Consider the following 27,560-nt stretch of genomic DNA (forward strand, 5'->3'; position numbering starts at 1 on the left):
TTTTGCTGCAGAGTATTACTCCCAGAAAGCACAAATTGTTGAGTTTGTTACGCAAGGATGCTTGAAGGAAAATAACCATAATGTGTGTGGGAATAAAAGTAAGAAAATGGAGAATCTGTGGATAATTTGGGTAATGCCTAGGGGAGCTTTATCTAGTATTTCTTAATCAATATGAATATACAGAAATGATAGGGAAAGACTAGCTGCTTCACATTCACGATTCTGGAGGGTCATAATATACCCACCTCCTTCCAACCCCACACCCTCCTCTCTCCCTAGCCATGTAATCTCATGGAAGAGGCAAGAAACCAGAAGAAAAAAAACTCTGGAAAATGTATTTCCAACCTCCTGAGTTGATAAAAATTTGTAAAGGAGATCAGGCAAGGGATAAACCGAAGGCTCCCGTGCAGATCATCTTAAATACAGTAGATTGCTGTAAAGGTGAGGGTGCATAGGATGATGCATGCTAGGAGGCAGTTGCATTTATGACTTGAATTTACACAAAGTAATTGCTGTCATCAAATATTAACAGAAACAGTACAAGGGGCATGAAAGGCAAAAATTCAACGTGAAGCGGAGGACAGTCAGAGGCTACTTAAGCAAATATTACTGGGAAAATAAGGCTGAGAGAGTTGCATCTGAATGTACTCCAGAAATACTTAATCTCAAACGGTATGAGAGATTGGACTGAAACTAGGGTTCAAAGGATACTCAAGTAGACGAGTCATTTACAAGGTCAGATAGACAAGTTATTAAGCACAGAGATAAAAACAGAAAAACTGCGGATGCTGGAAATCCAAAACAAAAACAGAATTACCAGGAGAAACTCAGCAGGTCTGGCAGCAACAGTGGAGAAGAAAAGAGTTGACGTTTTGAGTCCTCATGACCCTTCAACAGAACAGTTCTGCCAGACCTGCTGAGTTTTTCCAGGTAATTCTGTTTTTGTTTTGGATTTCCAGCATCCACAGTTTTTTGTTTTTATCTGAGATGTATCCTAGGTTGTTGAGGGAGGCAAGGGAAGAGGTATCAGAGGCCCTGGCAGTGATTTTCAAATCTCTGGCCACAGGTAAGGTGCCAGAGGGCTGCTAACGTTGTCCCATTATTTAAAAAAGGGAGGAAGGTACGGACCACGAAATTATAAGCCAGTCAGTCTAACCTTGGTGGTGGGGAAGTTACCAAAAAGAATTCTGAGGGACAGAATATATCTACAATTGGAGAGACACCAATTCATCAGGGATAGTCAGCATGGCTTTTGTAAGGGAAGGTCGTGTTTGCCAAATTCGATCAAATGTTTTGAGGAGGTAACCAGGAGTTTTGATGAGGGTAATCCATTTGATGTGGCCTACATGGACTTTAACAAGGCTTTTGATAAGGTCCCTCATGGCAGACTGGTCAAGAAAGTAAGAGCCCGTGGGATCCAAGGCAAAATGGCACGTTGGACGCAAAATTGGCTGAGAGACAGGAACCAGAGGGTAATGGTAGAGGGATGTTTCTATGACTAGAAGTCTGTTTCCAGTAGAGTTCCACAGGGCTTGGTGCTGGGGCCCTTGCTGTTTGTGGTGTACATAAATGATTTGGGCTTAAATTTAGGGGGCATGATCAAGAAATTCTCAGATGACACACAAATTGGTAGGGTGGTAAATAGTGAAGAGGATAGTCATAAACTGCAGGAGGATATCAATGGACTGGTCAGGTGGGCAGAGCAGTAGTAAATGGAATTCAGCCTGGAAAACTGTGAGATAATGCATTTGCGAGGTCTAACAAGGCAAGGGATTACACTATAAAGGATAGGACCCTGGAAAGTACTGAAGATCAGAGGGACCTTAGTGTGCATAATCATAGATCCCTGAGGGTAGCAGGGCCGGTAGATAAGGTGGTTAAGAAGGCATTTGGGATACTTGCCTTTGTTAGCTAAGGCATAGAATACAAGAGAAAGGAGGTTATGTTGGAATGGTATGAAACGCTGGCTAGGCCACAACTGGAGTACTGCATGCAGTTCTGGTCATCACATTATAGGAAGGATGTGATTGCACTGGAGAGGGTGCAGAGGAGATTTACCAGGATGCTGCCTGGGCTGGAGGGTCTGAGCTATGAGGAAAGATTAGACAGGATGGGGTTGTTTTCCTTGGAGCAGCAAAGGGGACTTGATAGAGGTGTATAAGATTATGGGGGGCATAGATAGGGTGGATAGGAAGGCACTTTTTCCATTAGTAGAGGGGTCAATAACCAAGGGGCATAGATTTAAGGTAAGAGGTAGAGGGCTAAGAGGGGAGTGGAGGAGAAATGTTTTCACCCGGGGGTGGTGGGAGTCTGGAACTCATTCTCTGAAAGGGTGGTTGACTCAGAAACTCTCGCAGCGTGTAAGAAATATTTAGGTATTCATTTGTGTTGCCATAGCCTCCAGGGCCAAACACTGGAAAATGGGATTAGTGTAGTCATCTTTGTTGGCCAGCGCAGACATGATGGGCCAAATGGCCTCCTGTGCTGTAAACGTCTATGAGATAAAACTGAAGGAAAACACAGATCATGTCACATTTGTAGAGAGAAACAGGTTGATGATCTTTCATCAGAACCCAGAGTTTTCTTTGTTCTTATTTCGGATTTCCAGCATCTGCAGTATTTTGCTTTTATAAGATAAAACTGACCTAGCTTATAAAATACAAATATTTCCTTAATATGTTTCATCCAGAGTTTGTACAAGAATAATTTTTCCTCCTTCATATCTATTCTAATCATCATTTTTTTTCCCTTCATGATCATATTTAGCATTATTCTTTTGTAGGGATATCTTTATGTACGGCATTTAAAAATAATGGGTAAATTTTTTCCCTCTTAAAAATTTTAATGTGGGGCAATGAAATGAGGTTTAGTGTGGGTTAGGTGCAGAATTTAGCTTCCTTCAATTTATCCCCAAAGAACCCTCAAAGCTGTAGTGTAGCGGTCTGAATTTTATTAATTTTGCAAACCACAATAAACCAGAGACTTAACTGGACCAGCCAGACAAATAGCAGCAAGGAACTCGCTTCCTGACTCCTCAAAGTCTGTCTGCCATCAACATGGTACAGGTCAAGATTGTGATGGAATACTCTCCATTTGCTTGGATCAGTGCAGCTCCAACAACACTCAAGAAGCTCAACGCCATCCAGAATGAAGCAGCTCGTTTTGTTGGCACTCCATTCATTATCTTAAACAACCACTCCTTCCACTACTGGTGCACCGTGCTTGTAGTGTGTACCATCTACAAGATGCACTGCAGCTACTCCCAAAGCTTTTTTGACAACACCTCCCAAACTCTCTACCACCTAGAAGGACAAGGGCAGAAAGTGCATGAGAACACTACCAACTATCAACAAATTCTCCTCCGTTTTATACATCATCCTGACTTGGAAAAATTGCTGTTTCCTTTCATTGCTGAGCCAAAATCCTGGAGCGGTGGATAGATTGGAGAAACTGGGGCTGTTCTCCTTGGAGAGGAGAAGATTAAGAGGAGATTTGATAGAGGTGTTTAAGATCATGAGTGGTCTGGACAGAGTGGATAGGAAGAAGCTATTCCATTGGCAGAAGGATTGAGACCAAAGGGCACGAATTTAAGATGATTGGAAAAAGAAGCAACGATGACACGATAAAAGCATATTTTACACAGTGAGTATTTAGGATCTGGAGAGCACTGTCTGAGAATGTGGTGAGGCAGATATAGTTGATGCCTTCAAAAGAGAATTGGATAATGATCTGAAGAGGAAATGTTTACAGGGAAAAGGCGGGGAAATGGGACTAGATGAGTTGCTCTTGCAGAGAGCTGGCAGGGGCACAATGGGCCAAATAATCTTTGTCTGTGCTGTAACCATTCTATAAACTCTCCAGCTAACATCACTGTAGGTGTACCTTCACCTCACAGAAGGCAGTAGTTAAAGAGGGTGACATGCCACCACCTTTTCAAGGACAACTAGGGATGGGCAATAAAGCTGGCCTTGCCAGTGATGCCCACAACCCATGAGTGAATAAAAAAAAAGATATTTTGGGCACAGTGCACTTAATGAAGTTATGGTATAAAGTTTCCTTACAAACCAAATGAGTTCAAATTTATTGAGACCATTTTGGATTTTTTTTCAGTCAGGCCTATTTTTAAAAGAAAGCAATATTTGTATGTGAAAGACTGCAGCAAGCCATTGTTGAATCAACACATCAGTTTGTGCCCTGGTGTTTACGAGAAAATAGAAGTACTGCTGATGAACATCTTGGATTTATGCCTTTGTAGTTTGCTAAAATATGATTTTGATGTTTTTGAGTTTGTGTATTTTCAACAATTTGAGCATGTGCATGTTAGTTATAAATTTCACCCCATTGCACCCATGTGGACGATTGCAGAACTTACATCCATAATCTGCAAAGATAATGCTCAATGTGGCTGTTGCAAACCTATTGTTGCAAGAATTATTTTTGGAAGGAAGTGAAACAATGATAGGAAGTAAAAAGAAAATTTAGCATTGAAAGGTGCCAATGAGTTAGAATGGTGGCATATTGTACGATGAGCATTAAGGATTTGGTTTGCCTCTTATGATTTTCTCATCTGGTTAGTTTGCAGTTTCAGCAAGACTATTTAGGTGGAGACATCAAGGAGAGGTGGGGTTATTTTACGGCAGAGGTGCAGCTTTAATAAAGTGCAGAGTAGAGATTCTAGACCACTGGATTAGTCATGATTGTGCAATAAACCGCATAACAGAACGGAAGTATAAAAAGGCAATATTAATAGCTTTTCGAATACATCTTGTTAGGCACATGTATATCATCTTTGGGACTATCCTATTCTACCTATATTATGCTGCTGCTTAGCCTGGCGTGTAAAGTTTCTTTATAAGTTCCTCAAATATATTGTGTTTCTATTGTGTACATTAGAACTTGTACAGTACATTTGAAGATGTTAAGTGGAGTCATTTAGTAGTAAAATTGGGGCTCACATCAAATTGCAATGATTGCCCTCCATTGGGGAGCTAATGTCTACCCCTTGACTTTCATCCATCAAATGAACATAATGTGAAATGAAAGGCCATTCCTTTCACTCCCTACGGATATGAATTTCCAGTTATTTGTTGACTGACTGTTTTGCATGGCACTGCAGAGAAAGTAAGAGAAAGCAGTTGTGATCTTTCTGCCTCAAGTGAGATGCAGCGTTATTTAATGGTGCATTGTTGACTTGCGTATTTTAGCTGTTTTGTAGCATGGGGAGTGATGGGATTTGATGACATGACCACCAACATGTTGCTAATTGTGAAACTTGCAAGATTTTAAACACAGACTGTGTGGAAATGGGGGGGTGGGGGGCTCACAAAATTTATGCTGCAAAATCCACAACAGCAGTGGAACATTTTCAGCAGAGGCCTGCAGTATTTGGAATCCATTCTTTCTCCTTGTTCCAGGAACACTGCCAACCAGAACCTATCCATGTGGTGACATTACCCCTTTTTTAAAAAAAATGTGATTGTTTTTTCTTTTAAGCAATGAGTTTATCTGCTTATTGCGACGAGGGATGTTGTTGCTGTGGAATGGACTGTTTTCAGTTATGCCCCCTAAATAAGTGCTTTCAACTTTAAGGAGTGCATTGACAGTAGAGGCATGTTGTCCTTGCATTGACAGCACCCGTTGATGATCTGACAACCATTAATCCAATGGTATCACAACCAAGATATTTGTTCATCTGGTAATTTTCTTTCCCCCATTGGATTGATTGTGTTTAATGAGCCAGAAAAGAGAGGTACTAAGCCAATTATGTACATCTGCTTGCTTGTGTCAGACCTATTGGGATTCATGCCGCTGACTCTGCTTTCTTCTATTTCTTTCAGTAGGGCTTTCAGCTTTTGCTGCATTTGTTTGTTTATTGTAATGCCACCAAAATTGGGGCTGCCATTGGCATAGGGCAATGAAGTAAGTGGGCTTTAATAAGATTGTTGGTTTGTGCCAAGTAATGACACAGATGAAAAAAACAATATTCAAACCCAATTAGCCAGCCAGTCAATTCCCTTGATGACACCTGTATAAGGAACCAAAACAATGTTTGAACAGTGATGTTTCTCAATTGTAAATTTGACTGTGATTTGGCATGTATGATGGAAAGGACTAAATTAAAGGTACAGCAGTGGATGCAGAAACCGTATTGTATCGAATTGCATGTAATCTACAGCACAGAAACAGGCCATTCGGCCCAACTGATTTGTGCTGGTATTTATAGTACACACAAGCCACTTCGCATCCCTCTACATCTAACCTTGTCAGAAATTCTTCTAGTCCTTCCTTCCTTGTGTTCATCTATCTTTGCCTTAAATGTTTTTTGTCCAGACAACTCATTTTGGTAGTGAACTCCATATTCTTATCACTTTTTGGGTAAAGATGTTTCTCCTCAATTCCCTATTGGATTTGTCGATTGCTATCTGGCATGTATGGCCAAAAGCAAAATACGGCTGATGCTGGAAACCTGCAATAAAAACAAATGCTGAAAACACATGAGTCGGCCTGGCAGTATCTGTGGAAAGTGAAACAAACATTTCGGGTCTCCGACCTTTCATCAGAATTGAGAAAAGTTAGAAATGTAATAGGTTTTGAGCAAGTGAAAGGTGAGAAGAATGAAAGGGAAGGTCTGTGATAGTGTGGAGGGCCAGTACAGAAATTACAGGATGTTTCATGGTACACAGCTAAAGAAAATAGTAATGGAACAAAAAAAATCTTTTGACACCTTTTTTTTCATTTGTCCCATTACTACTCCCTTTGGCTTTGTGCCCTGAAACCTCTTGTCATTTAATCTCTCCTGGCCTCCACCCCATCACAGACTTTCCCTTCTGTTCTTCCCACCCCTCCCCCCCTTTTCTCTTGTTCAAAACCTATTACATTTCTAATTTTTCTCAGTTCTGATGAAAGGTCACAGACCTGAAACATTTGTTTCTCTCTCCGCAGATGCTGCCAGTCCTGCTGTATGTTTACAGCATTTTCTGTTTTTAATTTATTATTGATGGTCCCTAGTTTTCGGGAAAACATGTGGAAACATCTTTACAGTCAAACCAATTCATAATCGTAAAGATCTCGGTCTTATGAAGGCGTTTTGATTTCTGCCACTGGTGCACCTGAAGTGTTGGTTGGGGGAAACTGCGGCTGGATGCATTTAAGTAATCTCTTAGTTCTTTTCTTTCTTTCCCTCCTGTGGTAATATCGTACTTTGACTGTGGGCAATGAGTGGTGAGCATAAGGAGATTCATGAGCCCTACAGCTACGAGTTATTACACCGGAAAATAAATTCCTGAACTTCATTTTGGAAAGCAATGTACTGGTGATACTTTTTTTGGGGGGGGGGAATAATTTTTGTTTTGTTTTGTACAAAATGGGATGTAAAGGTAATAGAAATTTTTGTGCCCCATGCAAAACACTGCTGTATCTTGAATTTTTGTCTTGATTTGAAAGAATTGTTATATTGTTGACATTTTGTATAATCTACTAAATGACTAAATCTGCCTCATCTGTGAAACTGGTCTGACAGCTCGAGGTTTAAGCTCAGAGGATTACCAGTCACATTGTATTTTATGGTTTTGACATTTACCACAAGGTGCAATGTATCATTATGGATATATGATTATGAATGTTGCAGATGTGGAATTGTATAATTACCAACAGTGCTAAGTGAGATGATTGTGTACAGAATATGACAATTATGTAAAAACCGTGATTTTTACAATGAATTGGTTTCTTTCCCTTTCTCAAACTGGCAGAACTTGGACTTGAAAGTATAACTAGATGCAGAATTACCAAGTTTACAACAGATGCTGGTGCTCAGTTTAAAAAAAATGTGCACTGGTCTGGCGAAACAGAAACTTCCTTTATATATAAAATGAAAGCAAAATACTGTGGAAATTGGAAATCTGAAATAAAAACAGAAAGCGCTGGGCATACTAAGCAGGTTTGGCAGCATCAGTGGAGAGCGAACAGAATATTTTGGTCGAGTTTAACTAATTGGCAGTTCTGAAGAAGAATCATATTTGACTCAAAATATTAGCTCTGTTTCTCTTCACAGATATTCTGGACCGACTTCCTCTATATTTCCAGCACTGTGTTTATACTTCCTTTATGCTTAGAAAAAGATTGTAGCTCTTTGCAGAAGTACAGTGCTACAAGCACTCTAATCATATGACAGGTATTGAGAGTACATCCTTTTGATCTGCTACACTGGAAGCACCTGCGCTATCACTGGCCCACCCCTCAAATTACTGGTCACAATCTGGGGCACTGGTGTTCAGTCAGAGTGATGCCATTGAGGAAGTTTGTGAACTTTAATTGGCGTGGAAAATGGATTAGGGCTTGTCGTTCAGTCAATTTGCACATGCAAAGATGATGCACAAAATTTCCGATTTTTGCATTTAACCCTGTATTTGTGATCACTGGAAATTATTGTCCAATTTACACTTTAATGAAAGCTGATAGCCTCGCTGTAATTTTATAGCGAAATCTGGGCCAGTAAGATTAGAATGTATCTCTTGAAACATCTCTATTTTTGAGGCTTGACACACTATGAACATTGGGCGTGATTCTTTTAGTCAGCTCTTTACTACTCCACCATCATATTTTCTCATTTAAATTTGCAAACAGTTGTTGTGTAGCTTTGGTCTTTTTAAATACTTTGAATTTTATACTCTATGCACATGCTGACTGACTGATTTGTGTAGTTGAGTAACTGGTGTAAATTTATTGCCAGTTATATGTAGCAAAAGGGATAATGAATTACAAATGTGCAATTCCATTTTGATCAAACCTTGAAGCGCAGTGTGAGAGCTGTTGTAAATTTATAGTGCATACGTATTTTAACACTTGTTTTAGTGTTGTACCTGAACATGCTGGGTGGGTGTGCTAGATGCTGTAGGTGTAATGTTAACAAAGGTAATAAACATGACAGATGGCATCAAGTTACCTGTATTGAATTTGTTTTTCTGCCCATCAGTTTACTAGGAAACCAGCTATACTGCATGAAGAAACGGTGGCCCCTGCTATCATCTAAATTATGGATTCAAAAAACAATCCAAACAGAAAAGACCAAATACAGCTTTCTTAGGATTAAGATTTGAACCCTAGGATTAAAATTGCATTTTTTTAAAAATGAGAACCCTTCCCTCCTGATACCTCAATTTTCTCTCCTTTCTCTTTCTTGCCTCCATTTTACTCCATGCATCTGCTATTTATCTGGAGGATAATGGAGGCAACTATCTGTTTTCTTGCTGGTCATGAAGAGACACAGTCATATTTTCCTATCTTGCCCCTCACTGCACCCCACCCTTCTCAGTTTCCTATAGTTCCAGGATTCAACTTGCCAAAGCTCAAAGCTGCAAGGCCAAGATCAAAAATTTAACATAATGCTTTCACCCACTGGCGTTGCCCAACTAGATAACAAATACTTGCTTCCATCTGTTAAGCACAGCATATTTTCCAATTATCGTATAATACATTGAAAATGGATATTAGTACTCAGCAGTGGACGGTTTGTCCACTTTTCTTTCTATGCAGTGCTATAAAGTTTGTTTCCATTGCCATTCCTGGAACTTTACTTTCCTCGTATTTTCTCCCTTGAAATATTTCTGTGCTGTCCACCATCCACAGCTTAGAAGAAGCAACTTTATGCCCAGACTAAAAACAAAAATGAATTGATATAGATGTTAGAAATAAGCTGCATGCAAGTCTCATGGTGGATGATTCTGGGCGTTTTCCTTTAATGTAGGTAACTTCTATCTGCACAATTGGACTGTTTCAGTCACGTTAGCAAATTTAAGTAAGCATTCTTCATTTGCTTGTGTGTGCTTCAAGGAAAAGACATCTGTCAAATGTGGAAATTATTAACCTTCTCTCATACACTCTGTTAAAACAACAGGTAACATTCTGCCCATTGTAAATAAGCTAATATTAGATTGGGTTCTCAAATTTAAGACCTTTTCCCTTACTGGTGTAATAAATTATTGTAAGATCCTTCCCTACTATGCTAAATGTGCAAGTATTTGAAGAATAGTTGTTAAATCCCAGATTGTTAATTTAAAGTTAATCAAGGAATGCATGATGTACCAAGGTGAACTTGTACGACGGTCACTGTAGATGCACTAAACCTACTGATTGGAGCATTCAATTAATGAGTATGTTTGTGTTTTGTACAGGTAAAGCCAAAGGAGATAAAGAGAAGTTCTCAGAGCTGCAAGCCAATAAAGGTAATTTTAAAATAAGATTAAATTAAATTAAATTCAAAGTGTGCGGAGGGCGCACACATTGGTGAAAACTGAAGCAACACTAAAATTACCATAAAGTGAGACGGTCACAATAACTCATGATTACCAAAGTTGCTAGAGTTTCACTGTTTGCCCATGATTATAGCAGACATTTACAATGCTTAAATCATTAACTTCCAGCATGACACCTTGCTTTAGCAGATACCGCATTCACATATCCATGGTGTTGAATGATAACTGTTCGTGTCTTAATTGGAATTTACACAATGCTAACATTATCAGCTATGAAGATGCGTGGCATCCTAGTTTTAAGTAGACTCTTGAAATGTGTATTTGGTGTTCATGCCATTTCTGCTACATATAAAAGCAAAACACTGGAGATATTTGGCAGGAGTCATGTAATTAAAATGTCACATTGTAGTGACTGGTCTTTTCATTGCAGTTTGATGATAGACAGTGGAGTTGTTTAACTTGGCCTTTACTTTTAAGACGATCAAGTGTTCTCCCTGTGCAGAAGTAATATAAATAGGTGCATCCTAATGTCAGCTAGAGTCTAATTGTTGTTGCTGATAGAAGTTAAAATTCTTAAGCTGTAATTTTTTTTGGAATATATTTTAGATGCAAACGTGGTAGTTTTTTTGGAGTCAACTGGAGTATAATTGCTCCCAGGGACATCCAGATGTCAATTACATGGCCTATCTGATTCAGGAGAAGCTTGTATTGAGATTACAAATGTTGTTTAGAAAAATTATTTTCTGTGTAGTATAGAACATTTTGCCTTCCTGATTCCTGTTGTTTATGCCTGTCTTTTTTGTAAACTGTTTTTAGCTTTGGACTGGCAGTATACAGCAGTGTTTGAATCAGTGGGCACTGAAATTTGCTGGTGGGGTTGGAGGGGAGAGAAAGAAAGGGGATGGAGAATAATTGGAGAACATGGAGAATGTTTCTTTTTGCATTATTCGCTGGCCTTGAAGAAACAATAACCGCATTTTATATGATGTATAAATAGGAGCATAAGTAGGCAACACATCCCATCAAGCCCACTCTGCCAATAAGATCATAGCTGAACTTCTACATCAGCTCCACTTGCTATTCTATCCTCATATCCCCTGTTTATCTTAGTATCTTAGAGGTGCGCAACAAAGGTTCACTAGCAAGTTGATCAACTCTCAGGAAAAATATAAGGGACATGGGAGCCATAAGAATGGGGGGCTGCTGACAGGACCGTTGGAGTGGGGAGGGGGTGTGCTGTTGGTTGCTGATATCCTTCCTTGATTAAGGAGACTAAAACTGTACGCAATACTCCAGGTGTGGTCTTGCCAAAGCCAGAAGCAGCAAGACTTCCTATTGTATTCAAACCCTCAGTTACAATAAAGGCTAACGTACCACTTGCCTTCTTAATTAACTGTGTATTAACTTTGTAATTTCAACACAAAGATCCCCATATCCCTCTAAATATCAACATTTACAAGTCATTCACCTTTTATAAAGAATCTGCTTTTTTCAAAGTGGATAATTTCACTTTCCTACCCATTTCAGTAGATTTTCTAATTTTTTGAGAGTGAGAGAGATGTGAGAGTTTTTATATTGGAGTGGATATCGACTGGACCCAAGCAGCAGACTGAAAGGGGATAGATAAAAAGCAAAGGCACTGTCAAAAAGGAGAGTCTTTAGGGTTTTTTTTTCAATGCTGGGGCATAGTAGCTGAAAATTTGGCTACCAATGACAGAATAGGGTATGTGAAGTGGGTCAGTTTTGGAGGAGTGCATAGTATGATCAGTATGAAGATTGCTAAGGTAGGGAGGGCAATGCAATAGAGGAGTTAAAAGGTAAGGATGAAGGTATTTGATTCTCATAAATCAGTGAAGTTCAGTGAAATGTACAGATTGTGGTTGTTCCATACAATAGAAAATGATTGTGTATTGGAACGGATAGTAGCTGAAAATTTAGGCCACTGTTACTTTAAAGTTATTTTTCTTAAATCCTTTATATGCATAGAAGTCCCAGTGTTTTTATTACAGTACATGTATTCATGATTGAAGTTCTTCTATTTTGGGAATTCATGAGTGTGAATTGTTTACAAATATTTGATTTTTATTCTAAAATTTAGAAGTCTGTTATGACACTCTGTCAGACAACTAATAATTAGCTCTTTGTGAGGTGATATGAGCTGGGGGCACAGGTCCCTCGAGTCTGTTTTGCTTTCAGAAATGCTTCAGAGCTTGATGATAGCTGCGTGGATTGCTAAATCTTAACCTATCTGCAATGAAATTGAACTCATTGGAGGATAGTTCAGTCCACTCCAAAGAACAGATGTTCTGTTGCTCTGGAGCTAATGAGGGAGCTGGGGAGGGAAGGAGAAGAGATAATCAACTGCAATCTTGGCGGGTTGAGCATTTTTAAATTGAAAATAATTTAATGTTACCAAGAAGTTTTTAAGTTTTACTACCTTTTTGTGTCTGCCATTTTATTTTTTTCAATTGATTGCTTCAAAGTGTGATGACGAAGCATCCACTAATTTACTGGATGTTCCTCTGAAGGACTTGTAAAAACACAATTAGCTTAGGTGTTTGTTCTGTGATAATATTATTTGAATTGTAATTGTAATTTAGGATTGTCAAACCTAGACAAGGCATGTTTAAACCAGTAACAAAAGGAAAAAATACTTTTAATTTGCATGACACATTATCAAGTTCCTCAAACTTCTGAGCATCGCAATTCATTTTTTTAGTGCAGTGGTTATTCTTATGTTGGCAATCATGTAAGTGTAGTTCCAACAATAGCATATTTGTTTATATGATACAAGAAACACCAACTTAACAAAGTCCTCCTGTGATCCACAGGATTTTAAAAAGCAAGTTTGCGTCACCCAATGACTATCTCCTGATGTACTTTGTTTTCTCTCCTTTTTCAGCTATTCTTGTAACACAAACAACTCTCCCAGCTCTTCTGCTCTTCTCAAAGTCATAAATGTCATCATCTTTTTGACAGTGATTTTGATATCCTTCTTGAATTTGGCCTTGAATGTCAGTGGTCATTGTATCCCGTTGGAACTTTTCTCATTGATTCACCTTTGCAATGCTGCTTTCTCTCCTGGCTCCAATCATACCTGTCCCAATAACCATAGCTATGTATCCTCAGACTGTACAGTCATAACTCATGTCCCTGATCGCCTTAGTCCTCTCCTCATTCTTTCCATTATGCATCTAATCAGGGGGACAGAATCTAGAAACATGGGATCAAAAACAATATTTATACTTCATGTTTTTAGCATCTTTTGATTCTAAGCCAATTGCTCACCACTTCGACTAAGTATTTGACATTGACAAAATTTCCTCCTGCTTAATATTGGAAAAACTGAAGTCATTAATTTGTTTCCCATAAATCTTTAAGCACCTCTTGTTAATGTCATGTATTTTATATTTTTTATTCATTCATGGGATGTGGGTGTCGCTGGCTAGGCAAGCATTTATTGCCCATCCCTAATTGCCCTTGAGAAGGTGATGGTGAGCTGCCTTCTTGAACCTTTGCAGTTCATATGGTGTAGGTACACCCACAGTGCTGTTAGGGAGAGAGTTCCAGGATTTTGACTGAGCAACAGTGAAGGAACAGTGATATATTTCCAAGTCAGGATGGTGTGGGACTTGGGAAGCCTTATTCTTTGCTGAAAAGCATTTGCAATAATCTTCAGCCAGAAGTGTCGAGTGGATGATCCATCTTGGCCTCCATGGAGGTCCCTAGCATCACAAATACCAGCTGATTCAATTCACTGCATGTGATATCAAGAAACAATTATCTTGTTAAAGTTAAGAGTAACAGGTGATGGGTATTCATTTTCCTTGAGCACATATAAATAGGGGGATAGCTGGGGCACCAGTTTGAGTGGGCGGAGAGTTTTGAGACTGAACAAGTCAATAAGCTCTCTAAGTAAAGAAAAACTGTGCCTTGGGTTTAGTTTCACCAATCGGCATGGATCATATTAACACCTCTGTCCTTCACTGCATCAGCCATTCCCGCCTGCCATCTTTGGTACCTTGCGGTGGCTAAGTACCTTTGTGCTTTATTTGATATTGAGCTTTGTTTTTCTAATCCAGTGACATTACCACTGTGCCATCTTATCTCCTACAATATCAACGTCTGAAATGAGGCATCTATCTGCTGAAGCAGATATAAAAGTTCTCTTCTGGTGTCCTAACCACCATTTATCCCTTAACCAACACCATCCAGTTATAATAGTTCATTGTTGTTTGTGTTTCCCTGTTGTATGCAAATTGGCTGCTGCCTTTGCACAATATTTAGAATTGTTCAATGTGAAGGAGCTAGAGGAAAATTATACCGAAATTAATATGCTTCTATCATTGTAACATTGTCCATTTCAGACCTTACTCTCCTGCAGGGACTCAATTTTAGGACTTCTTTTTAAAGCATTTATTTTTTAAATGCTTTTCGAACTGGCCCCACCACATTCAGCCTTCATAAGTTGTAAATTGTGCAGAATGGCATTGCTTACCTACTCAGTCCCTGCACTTTCATTACAATGATCTAAACCAAGTTCCATTGACTCCCTGAGCCTGCGTGAATCAACTTCAACATTCTTATCCTTCAAATGCTCCCGTGGTCTTGCCTCATCCTAATTAAAGACCTGCTTCAGCTTTATGTCTCTGGAAGCAGTTCTGAAATTCACATTCATAGTTTAGTCAAAGCACAGAGACTAATGCTTAAAAAGCCTGAAACCAACTGTAGTCTACAAATCACGAATAAACAGGTTCTGTTTGCAATGAGATTTGCCCGTGTTTGCTTGTGTTCTCACGGTGCTTTTTTTTTAATGATTTCCTCAACCAACTCCTATCAACATTTTGTACGTAGCTGTTCTGATGAAGAGTCATACGGACTTGAAACGTTAACTCTGTCTTCCTCTCCACAGATGCTGTCAGACCAGCCGAGTTTTTCCAGCTATTTTTGTTTTTGTACATAGGTTTTCTTAGTGCAATTTTTTAGTTGTTCAAATGTTTAAAATATTTAATACTTGCATGGATTTGACTCTCAAAATGTTGATGTCATTACACCTGTTGTGACTTCTATTTGAAGTAGAACCTTTATAAATGTTTAGAACAATGATTCTAGTGTTTGACAAATCATTCAGTGTCTTCAAAGATTTCAATGCAGTTTAACCAAAGTGAATGAAAAGGCAGTAGTGGGACTATTAATGTTGGGAGATTGTGCTTCAATCCACATTTGATTTGACTTAATTTTATTTCTTTAGTGACACTAATGACTCACTGCTTTGAGAGCAAAGATTTTATCTTAACATCAAAAGATTTTTTAAGAACTGACTTGAAAATAAAGCAAGAACATTTGCTCTCACATTAGGGATCTTAAAATACAGAGTCTCTCAACTAGATTTTCAAGTGTTGTTGGCTTGATAAATTATTCTCACCTACTGTTGTACAACTGCCGGTCACTGAGCAGTATTATTTATGCAGCTTTGTCACTAAGATTTCAGTGAAGTGCAGTGATGAAAAGTGTCATTTTTATGCAGTTGTATTGTAGCCATTTCTTTCCATTATGCCAAGGACATGTGAAACTATCAGGCTTGTCTACTTGGAACTGAAAAGGTCACCTAGGTTGTACATGATATGTAAAGGTTTTGTCCTTCAGAGCTTGAGTTGTGTCTGGAAGAGAGTATTTTGAGAGGCATAACATAAGGTTGAAGTGCGAGTGCTTACAGTTCTATCACTAGTGGTGATAATGATGAACAATTTGAGGTGATAAATTAAATTTAAAGAAAGATCTTCCATTTCCATAGCAACTACCATATTATCATCTGACATCTGAAGCATTTAACAACTAATGCATTACTTTTGCAGAGCAGTCATTATGATATAGGGAAATGTGCAGATAACTTCCACTTAGGTCCCATAAACAGCAAATGAGATAAATGAAATGAAACTAAAAACGCTGGAAATACTCAGTAGGTCACGTAGCATCGGTGAATAGAAAAGAGTCAGTGTTTGTGGTTGATAACTTTTTGTTAGAATTTCTTCCAGTCTATATATATATATGTTTTTTTAACTTGCAATCTTCTGACCCAGGCAAAAAAAAAATCCTAATTGAAAGCATATTAATTTTGGTGTGATTTTCCTCTAGCTCCTTCACATTGAACAATCCTAAATATTGTGCCAAGGCAGCAGCCAATTTGCATACAACAGGGTAACACAAACAACAATAAACTATTATAACTGGATGGTGTTGGTTTTAGGGATAAATGGTGGTTAGGACACCAGAAGAGAACTTTTATATCTGCTTCAGCAGATAGATGCCTCATTTCAGACGTTGATATTGTAGGAGATACGGTGGCATAGTGGTAATGTCACTGGATTAGAAATCCAGAGGCCCAGGCTAATGCATCCCACCATGGCAGCTGGTGGAAGTTAAATTCAATTAATAAAAAAAAAATCTGGAATTGAAAGTTAGTCTTTAATGGTGACCATGAAACTACCATTATTGTCGCAAAACAAAAACATCTGGTTCACTAATGTTGTTTAGGGAACGACATTTGCCATTCTTGCCTCATCTGGCCTACATGTAACTCTAAACACACAGCAATGTGATTGACTCTTAACTGCCATCTGAAATGGTGTAGCAAGTATGCAGGTCAAGGGCAATTAGGCATGGGCAACAAATGCTGGCCTTGCCAGTGAACCCTATGCACATAAAAAAGCTCCCTCAGTACTAAATTGAAATATCAGCAGATGAGGGTTTCTGCTTCTACCAGCCTTTCAGGCAGTGAGTTCCAGACACCCTTCACTCTCTGGGTGGAAAAAAAATACTTCTCAACTCTCCTATTTCCACAGATTACTTTAAATCTATGCCCCTGATTATTGACCTCTCTGCTAATGGAAATAGGTCCTTTCTATCCACTCTATCTAGGCCACTAACAATGTTATACACCTCAATTAAATCTTGCCTTAGCCTCCTCTATTCCGTAGGAAAGAAAACCAGCCTTTCCTATTTTTTCTTATTGCTAAAATTCTCCATTCCTGGCAACATCTTTTTGAATCTGTTCTGTACCCTCTCTAGTGTAATCATATCCTTCCTGTAATGTGGTGACCGGAACTGTACTCATTACTCCAGCTGCAGCCTAGCCGGTGTTTCCTGCTCTTATACTCTAGGCCTCAATCAAAAAGAACGGTATCCCTTCTGCCTTCTTGACCACTTTATCTATCTGTCCTGCTACATTCAGGGACCTGTAGACACACTGCAGGGTCCCTCTATTCCTCCATATTTTGCAGAATCCTACTGCTTATTTTGAATTCCTGTTTGAATTGTTGCCTTGTTTGCCCTTCCCAGATGCATTACCTTATGCTTCTCTAGATTGATTTCCATTCGCCACTTTTCTGCCTATCTGACTAGTCTATTGTTACCTTTCTTCAGTAATCAGCATTCTTCCTCAGTATCAACCAAACAACCAATTTTCCTATCATCTACAAACTTAATTGTGTCCCTTTATAGTTACTTCTAAATCATTGATATAAACTGTGAATAGCAAGGGTGTCCACCTTCCAGTCATAAAAACACCTGTTGACCATAAACCTTTGCTCCCTGTCACTGAGCCAATTTTGAATGTGCCATTTTCCTTGGATTCCATGAGCTTTTAATTTACTGACTAATCTGTCATGTGAATCGTGTCAAAAGTCTCACTAAGATCCAGGTAGACTATATCAAATACACGACTCTCATTGACCCTCCTTTTTGCTGCCTCAAAACATTCAGTCAAGTTAGTCAGACAAGACTTGCCCTTAACTCCATTCTGGCTTTCCTTGACTATTCTGTGCTTCTCTAAATGATAATTTATACTGTGTCTCGGAATTTTTTCCAGTAACTTTCCCACCACTGAGGTTAAGTTGACCCATCTGTAAGCACTTGGACTATCCCTCCCTCACTTTTTAAACATCGGTGCAATATTAGCAGTCCTCCAGCCCCATACATAATGCTTCGCACAAGAAGATTTACTGCTGGTAACTTATTAGACTTTGGTTCACACTCACCTGAGTTGTGGTGTAGCAGGGACAAAGCTGAAATGGTGAAACAAGCTTTTGTGGTTGACTCCTGTCTCTTGCTTTCAAGTCCACTTCAGGTGCTTCAATAAGATTCAGTCATTTGTATCGATGTGAAAGTGAAACTGCTCCATGTCAATGTGAGATGATGAAGTGATTAAAAAAAAGTAAAGGAGAGCTATTAAAAGTATTATATTTAGTAGGTGAGGGCTTCAACACAATACTCTACATTGCTAAAGATACAAATGAACATTAAAAAAGAGTTCTCAAAATTCCTCAAAAATATTTTAAATGTTGAAAATGTATTTTAATGTCTTATTTTAAAGCCAAAATAATTTCCCCATAAATGTTGATTCCTGTTCCTTTTATGAGTGCTAGCCTTAGCTCAGTGCTAGCAGTCTTTCTTCTGAATCAGAAGGTCTTGAGATTCGAGTCCCACTGCAAAGACTTGAGTATGTAATGTAGACTAGCTCTTCAGCGCAGTACTGAGGGAATGCTGCACTGTTGGAGGTGCTGCCTTGGGATGAGGTTTTAAAAAGAGGCGCTCTCAGTCTTCTGAAATGGCCATAAAAGATCCTACTATACAATTCGAAGAGGAGAATGAGTGATCTCCGTGTCCAAGTCCACAGTTACCCTTCAACTAAAACATAAGGCAGATTACTTGTTCGCTTTATCTAATTGCTGTTTGTGGAGCCTTGATGTGTGTAAATTGACTGCCGTGTTGCCCAAATTACAACAGTGACTAGATTTCAGAAGTATTTTGTTGACGGTAAAGTGTTTTGGGACACCCTAATAGTGTGATAGATGCACGTCTTTTTTTTTAATGATTTAGTTTGATCCATCATTCAGTGCAATGAAGTGATGTTTGACAGACTGGAATTGGTACATCATGAAAATAAATTGCTTTAGATTGTATAGTGCAAACTTTTCAGTTTAATGGTTCAAACCAAATGTACTTAAACCTCAAGTATTGATGGGGTTAGTCATATTGGTAAATAATATGATTTCAAGGGAAATAATTGTGACCCAGTGCATTTGGAAAACGTGGAATGATATAAAACTGTCAATTTGACTTATCTGCGCATTTTGCTGTTTTGTGACTTTTAGAACATTCAGGTTATGCCATTGTTGCATCATGCAGCATTTATTCTGATAACTCAATTGAATTGAATAGTGAAGATGTGATTATGGTTTTAAATTTTCATTCAGAAAAAAATTAGCTCCACTAACTTGGCTGCTGCTTGATAAATTTATACCCGTCAGTTGCAGTCAAATACTGTCAACATTTCCTGTCGTCGGTGGAGGTGCTGTGAGCATCTCTTTCTTTTGTAACTCTTTCGAGTACAAACCCGTTTCCATCCGTTTCAGATGAAGTTACATTGTTTCATAGTTTGCCATTGTGGGATTTGAATTCTTGATCTTGGGGTTACAAACCCAGTACCATAACCACTTGGCTATGTTGAAGCATAATCTGCTCCCTTTAATTAAACAATTACAATACTTGTTTAAACAGCAGGCTTTTCTCTAAATCAGTATCTTTCCAACTGTGTTGGATTAAACTGAAATCAAACATTCTACCTAGAACAATAGCCAAATTTGTTGGTAACAAGATGCTTTGATAATGTGGTTAATTGGATCCTGTTATGTAGGTATTTGGAAGAATCATTGCTGTTTGTAATTGTTGAGGGTGTGGAACACTTTTTGAACATATTACTAAGAATCAGCAGTCGTGAGCTTTATGTAACTGTTCACTGAGAATTGATATCCTTGCACCTGGCAATTACTTTGCTGGCTATGAAATAAAGCTATTTTCCTGTTTCTGTTTCTGCCTTCCTTGCATGTGTTTTTCCTTTTTCTTAAATTTGCAGTACACCAGGTTCCTAATGCAGTTTTGCAAGTATTCTGGGAATCTACTGAATGAAGGTGAAGTTCTTCCTTGCAGTTGGGAGGAGAGAATTGGGGAGAGGGATAACAATTTACCTCTATCAATCAACTCTCTCTAGTCAGTTCAAGACTTCATTATTGGTGACCTATGAACAAAGCATCTGCACACCTTCTATGGCGACGAGGTGGAATTAAGGTCACAGTACTGAAACGTTAACTCTGTTGCTCCCTCCACAAATGCTGCCTGACTGGCTGAATATTTCCAGCATTTTATATTTTTACTTCAGATTTTCAGCATCCAGCATTTTGCTTTTGGAATAAAAATACTTCTTTCTGTGCTCCTTCCTGCCATTTGAGAGGTGAGAAGCAGCGAGAGCAGTGGGCCTACATAGAGTGTGGAAAGGGGAGGCGAGAACCAGTGAGACCAATGAGGTTAGGCCGTTTCCAGTCAGAGCCCAAATTCGGAAAGAAAAATTGAGGTGCGACATCACAGGGATGCAGATAGGTGATTGGTTGGTGAGTATTTCCGATCTAAACTAGGGAACAAACAGGCAAATCTTGTCCTTTTTTTTATATAAAGCAGGGTTTATTACTACTAATAAGTTGTTTTAGTAGGAATCATAAGTATTAATAGGGCTTATTGGTAAGGTTTATTATCACCAGTAAGATGTAGCAAGTATTAGTAGGATTTATTAATAGTGCTAATGTTTATTAATAGTAGTAAGTTTTATTAGTATTGGTAAAATTTTGTTAATATTGGTAAGGTTTATTACCAGTAGTATGGTTGAATCACAGTAACAAGGTTATCAGTTAATAAATAGAGAAAAGACAGGGCTGCTCCAAACTTGAGAGTGCCCATACTGAGCTAAGTGGGGACTTTAGAGCACTTCCCATACCCTAGGTAACCATTTGTGCAGGAAATGTCGTCATTTGCTTGAGCTCCCAGTTGTGGAACTTGACGGCAGCTGGTGTCACTGTGGAGCATCCATGAGGCTAAGAGCTATGTAGATAGCACGTTTACAGATGTTGCCAACCAGCAGCTTAAGAGTATGCAGGAAGAGAACAGCCAGCAGTCATGGTCCACATCAGTACCAATGCTATGGGTGGAAAGAGGGGTGTGGCCCTGCAGTCTGAATTTAGGGAGCCAGGTAAAAATATTAGCAAGCAGGACCTCAAAAGTAGTAATTTCTGGATTACTCCCAGTGCCATGTGCAAGTGAGTACAAAATTAAGAGGATAAGACAGATGAATGCATAGCTGGAAAGGTGGTGCAGGAGGGAGGGCTTTAAATTCTTAGGACACTGAGACCAGCATCGAGGATGTAGGACCTGTACAGGCCAGACAGGTTGCACCTGAACAGAGCTGGGGCAGAGTTCCTCGTGGGGCGTTTTGCTAGTGCTGTTGGGAAGTTTTAAACTAACTCGGCAGGTGCGTGGGAACTAGGTGATAATGGAGAGGAGTGCCAAGGTGCGCAGAAAACTGGGCGAGTTGGATAGCACTAGAGTAGGGAATAGTAAGCTAATAGGTGGGGCCAGAATAAAGGAGAAAGCAATAGAGTCAAAATCAGGGTTACTGTGCATGTATGTGAATACACGGAGTGCGATAAATAAGACTGGTTGAGTTACAGCCACTGATTACCACGTGGAAATGTGATGATGTGGCTATAACAGAGACCTGGCTTAAAGAACGGCATGACTGGTTGTTAAATAACCCTGGATCTAAGGTATTCAGGAAAGAGAAGAATGGAAGAAAAAGTGGTAGTATTGATAAAGGAGAGCATTGCAGTGCTGGAGACAGAGGATGTCCTAGAGGGATCGAGAACAGAATCAACTTGGCTAGAGCTCAGGAACAAAAAGGATACAGTTACATTGCTTGGTGTAGTCTGTAGGCCACCAACTAGTGGGAAGGATGTAGAGGAACAAATTTGCAAAGAAATTACAGGGAGATGCAAAAATTATAGAGTACTTATAATGGGGGACTTTAATTATCCAAATAAAGACTGGGATTGTAGTAGTGTAAAGGGCAAAGAGGGGCAAGAGTGTGTTCAGGAAAATCTTCTTCAGTATGTTTCCAGTCCAAAGAGGAAGGAGGCACTGCTCGACCTGATTCTTGGGAATGAGGTGGGTCAAGTGGATCAAGTGTCAGTAGGAGAACATTTAGGGAACAGTGATCATTATATCATACCTCTTTTAGGCTGACTATAGAAAAAGACAAAGAACAGTCCAGAGTAAGACAAATTAACTGGGGGAAGCCAACCTCAATGGGGTAAGAATGGATCTGGGCCAAATAAATTGGAGTCAAAGGTTGGCAGGATAAACGGTAGCTGATCAATGGGCTACCTTCAAAGAAGAAGCACAGAGAAGCTAAGTTCTCTCAAAAGGGAAGGGGCAAACAAATCCAGAGCCCCCGGATGAAAAAGGATATACAAATTAAGATAAAGAAAACATGTCTTTATGACAGCTGTCAGGTAGAAAATACAATTGAAAACCAAGCTGAATATAAAAGATTCAGAGGAGAGGTGAAGAAGCAAATAAGAGAAGCAAAGAGGGAGTATGAAAAGAGACTGACAGCTGGCACAGAAGGAAATCCCAAAGCCTTCTTTCGGCATTTAAATAGTAAAACAGTGGGAAAAGAGGAGTAAGGCCAATCAGGGACCAAAAAGAGGATTTGTACACAGGGGCAGAGGGCACAGCTGTGGTCTTAAATTAATACTTTGCATCTGTCTTTACAAAGGAAGATGATGCTGCACAAGCCATGGTAAAATATGAAGTAATGAGGTGAGAGTAACTGCCCTTGACATCAAGGCTGCATTTGACCGAGCGCGCCATCAAGGAGCCCTAGCAAAACTGGAGTCAGTGGGAATCAGGGGAAAACTCTCCACTGGTTAGAGTCATATCTTGCACAAAGGAAGACGTTTGTGGTTGTTGGAGGTCAGTCATCTCAGGACATCACTGCAGGAGTTCCTCAGGGTAGTATCCTAGGCCCATCAATGACCTTCCTTCCATCATAAGGTCGGAAGTGGGGATGTTGGCTGATGATTGTACAATGTTCAGCACCATTCGAGACTCCTCAGGTACTGAAGCAGTCCATGTCCAAATGCAGCAAGACCTGTAAATAACCAGGCTTGGGCTGCCAAGTGGCAAGTAACAAGTGTCAGGCAATGACTGTCTCCAAGAAGAGAGAACCTAACCATCGCCCCTTAATGTTCAGTGACATTACCATCACTGAATACCCCACTAGCAACATCCTGGGGGTTACCATTGACCAGAAACTGAACTGAACCAGCCATATAAATACTGTGGCTACAAGAGCAGGTCAGAGGCTAGAAATCCTGCGACGGGTAACTCACCACCTGGCTTCCCAAAGTCTGTTCACCATCTACAAGGCACAAGTCAGGAGAGTGATGGAATACTCCCACTTACCTAGATGAGTGCAGCTCCCACAACACTCAAGAAGCTTGACACTGTCCAGGACAAAGCAGCTTCCTTGATTGGCACCACATCCACAAACATTTACTTCCTCCACCACCGACGCACAGTAGCAGCAGTGTGTACCATCTACAAGATGCATTTCTGGAATTCCCAAGGCTCCTTCGACAGCATCTTCCAAGCCCATGACCACTACCATCTAGAAGGACAATGGCAGCAGATAGATGGGAGCACCACCAACTGGAAGTTCCCCTCCATTCACTCACCATCCTGACTTGGAAATATATTACTGTTCCTTCACTGTTGCTGGGTCAAAATCCTGGAACTCCTTTCCTAACAGCACTGTGGGTTTACCTGCACCACATGGGCTGCAGCGGTTCAAGAAGGCAGCTCACCATCACCCTTCTCAAGGGCAACTGGGGATGGGCAATAAATGCTGGCCCAGCGAATGAAGCCCACATCCCAGTGATACAAAACTTGGAAACATTGTTAACTGTGAGGAGGATAGTGTAGAACTTCAAAAGAACATATACAAGTTGGTGGAATGGGTGAATAGGTGGCAGTGCGGAAAAATGTGAAGTGATTCATTTTGGCAGGAAGAACATGGAGAGACAATATAAAATAAAGGGTACAACTCTAAAGTGGGTGTAGGAACAGAGGGATAAAAACAAAAAAACTGCGGATGCTGGAAATCCAAGAGGGATCTGTGCATAAATCATTGAAGGTGGCAGGACAGTTCAAGAGAGCAGTTAATAAAACATATATTTTCCTGGACTTTTTAATAAGGGTTTAGAGTACAAGAGCGTGGAGGTACTCAGATACTTGGGTGGCGGCGGGGAGGTGGTTGTCCGGCGTTCAGGTGAGGGGAGAGGTTGTTGGGCTATCGGGAGGTTGGGAGGGGTCGTTGGGCAGGTGGGGGTGGTTGGTCAGACAGTCAGGGAGGGAGGCTGACGGTGGGAGGGAGGGTCGGGCAGTCAGCAGGTGGTGAGGAGAGAGGTGGAGTCGAGTAAGGCCTATGGGGTGGCTGGGGGGCGAGTCACGGGCAGGGGAGTACCCTGTGTGGTGAGGGGAAGGTTGTCGGTCGGGCGGGGAGGTGATGAGGGGAGGCCCCTCGTACACTGGGGCTTAAAGTGCTTTTAATTCTTCTAATTTTTACTGGATAGCTATTGATGTAAGACTGTTGGAACCATCTGAAATTTGTGATTTAAATGACGTTTTCGAATGGTTCCAGTGCAGGGCGATTGCCCATCAGAAGTTTTCACTTCCCAGGCAAGTGCCATGCAGATCTTACCTGGGAACATCCGGGGATTGGTGTTCCCCAGCGTGTCCTTTGGCTATCCCCCAGTTACACTGCCCTGGAGCTTGGAAGTTACAGCCTGAAGAATGCGCAAGGTTATGGGAGAAAGCGACTGAATGGTACTAGGTGAATTGCACATTCAGAGAGGCACTGCAGGCATGATGGGCCAAGTGGCCTCCTTCTGCTCGGTAACAATTCTGTGATTCCACGAAGCAAAAAGAAACTTGTCATGACGATACGCAGGAACTAAAATAGCAGGTGTGCTGCTTTAAATTGATGTGCTTAGTAAGTGCAGAATGCAACCAGCATCAGTAGATGTGTGTAGCATAAGAACATTTATCAGCCCATTTATTCACTGTCTAATGCATTAATTTGAACATTAGGCTCTTATCAAGGCTCCCAGTTTCTATGGTATATTATGCTATGGTCCACAACCACTACAGCAACAACAGCTTACATTTATTTAGCACCTTAAACATCTTAAAGCAGTTTAAGATGCCTGCTCAAAAATTAGACTTTAAAATGCGTCATAATTGTTATCTGAAAAGGAAAATTTTGCAGGGCTATGGTAAAAAGGTAAGGGAATGGCTCTTGCAAAGAGCCAGCATTGACCAGACTGGCCAAATGGCCTCCTTCTGTGCTATAACCATTCTATGATAAAGGAAGAAAAAGGGGTAGTGAGACGGACAGGCTTTAGGGAGGGAATATCACAGTTTAGAGTCTTGACAGCTAAAGGTATGACTGCCACTGGTATAGCCATTGAAGTTGGGGCTGCTCAAGAGGCCAGAATTAGAGGAGGACAGCTTTCCTGGAAGGTTGAGGAGATGACTAGAGATGGCGAGGTACGAGGCCTTGGGGTGATTTGAAAACGAGGGTGTGAATTTTAAAAATGGTGTAACTGAGAGTCACTGTACTTCAGTGAGCTCAGGGGTTAAGGGGGACCAGGATTTGGTGCAAGTTAAGACAGCAGAGATTAAGATGACCTCAAAGTTTATGGAGTGTAGAACTTGATAGGTTGGTCAGGAATGTATTGGAATAAGCATGTCTAAGTGTAACAAAGATATGAATGAGGGGTTTCAGTGGGAGCTGAGCTAAGATAGGGTGAAGTCAGATGATTACGGAGGTGGAAAAAGGCCAAAACAAAAACAGAATTACCTGGAAAAACTCAGCAGGTCTGGCAGCATCGGCTGCTTCTGTTTTTGTTTTGGATTTCCAGCATCCGCAGTTTTTTGTTTTTATCTCTGTGGAAAAAGGCCATCTTGATGGCATGGATATGTGGTTGGAAGCTCATCTCTGGGTCAAATATGACAAACAATCCAGTTCAGTCTCAACCAGGGGCCAGTGAGTGTGTGACAGGAACCAAAGGCAATGGCTCTGTCACAGTACTTCCATACTTTACCTTAGTAATGTTAGAGCACCCAAAATTAACGTAGAACAGGGAAAATTTCCTTGCTTTAGTCAAATGGATTTTAATCTGTATCCCACTACATTTATATAATGCCTTTAACATGGGCTCAGATTTTCCATTCTCCGGAGGGTCATACCCCAGAGGTATCCCGGAAAATGCCCTTGGGACCTATCGGAAGTCCCCAAGGAAGGATTGCACAGGAAATGCCTGGGAAGCTTCAATTTCTGTTGGGCAATTACCCGGTGCCTGGAACCCCCACGCCCCCCCCAACCCCCGACTGACCACCCAACAACCCCTCCCACTCCCTACTGGGATATGGCTGCTTGCACCATGAAAAGGGGACATTGCCTCGTTTCTCCCGATGATCCTACACTGCATCCCAAGGTGCTCTACAGAAGAGATTAAGAAACAAAATTTGACGCAGAGCCATTTAAAGAGAGATACTGGGATAAGCGACCAAATGTTTACTCAACGGTATGCCTTAAGGAGCATTTTAAACAAGGAAAGGCAGCAAGGTTCAGGAAGAGAATTCCAGAACTTAGCCCCTTGTCTGCTGAAGGCACAATGACCAGTGGTGGAGTGAATAAAATCAGATATGTAGTAGGCTATGATTAGAAAAGCACAGGGGTGACTGAGGATTGAAGGAAGGAAGTTATAGAGATCGGGAGAAACTAGGCCATCGGGGATTTGAAACCAGTGGTCTCCCAACTTCAAGTCATGGTCCCTGAATCCTATCAACTGATGTGAATCCAGGCCATCTCAATCTTACTGATTTATTAAAAGACTTAAGTGGGATATGCCATGTGGGGACTTCAGGATGCTACCCATGTCCTGGACAACTACATGTGCAGAAAGTGCCACCAAATAGAAAAACTCTAACTCTCTGAAATCGAGGAGCGGCTAATGTCACTGAGATGCATTTGTGAGGATGAGAGCTATGTGGATAGCACATTTCAGAAGGTAGTCATCTCGCAGTCTATGAAAGAGCAGGTAGAGAGGGATTGGGTAGCACCAGGCAGACAAGAAAAGCAAGATGTAGTGTAGGAGACTCCTGAGGACATCCCACATTCTAACAGGTACTCAGTTCTGAATACCAATGGGGGAGAGGGTTCCTCTGGAAAGAGCAGCCAATGTCATATCCAGAGCACCATAGGTGACTCAGCTGTGCAGGAAGGGAGAAGAAAAGGCAGGAGAGCAATAGTGGTAGGGGATTTTATAGTTAGGGGAACAGACAGGCACTTTTTGGTCA

At 40.4% G+C, this 27,560-nt stretch overlaps 1 protein-coding gene across 4 annotated transcripts in view; it reads left to right on the forward strand.

The window, feature by feature from the left end:
- Positions 1–27,560, forward strand: part of akap10 (A kinase (PRKA) anchor protein 10) — an 87,181-nt gene that overhangs the window by 10,380 nt on the left and 49,241 nt on the right. For 3 of the 4 annotated variants that reach the window (XR_005944228.1, XM_041197710.1, XM_041197711.1), the window contains exon 2: positions 10,170–10,220. Coding sequence is in view for 2 of the 4 variants with exons in the window: in XM_041197710.1 (XP_041053644.1) it covers positions 10,170–10,220 (51 nt within the window). In the remaining 2 variants the exon portion in view is untranslated. Of the gene's footprint in view, positions 1–9,493; positions 9,739–10,169; positions 10,221–27,560 lie in introns of those variants that run through there. The other variant, XM_041197712.1, reaches the window with a different exon arrangement.

The sequence above is a fragment of the Carcharodon carcharias genome, chromosome 10 (assembly GCF_017639515.1).
Source record: "Carcharodon carcharias isolate sCarCar2 chromosome 10, sCarCar2.pri, whole genome shotgun sequence".
Classification (NCBI taxonomy): Eukaryota; Metazoa; Chordata; class Chondrichthyes; order Lamniformes; family Lamnidae; genus Carcharodon; species Carcharodon carcharias.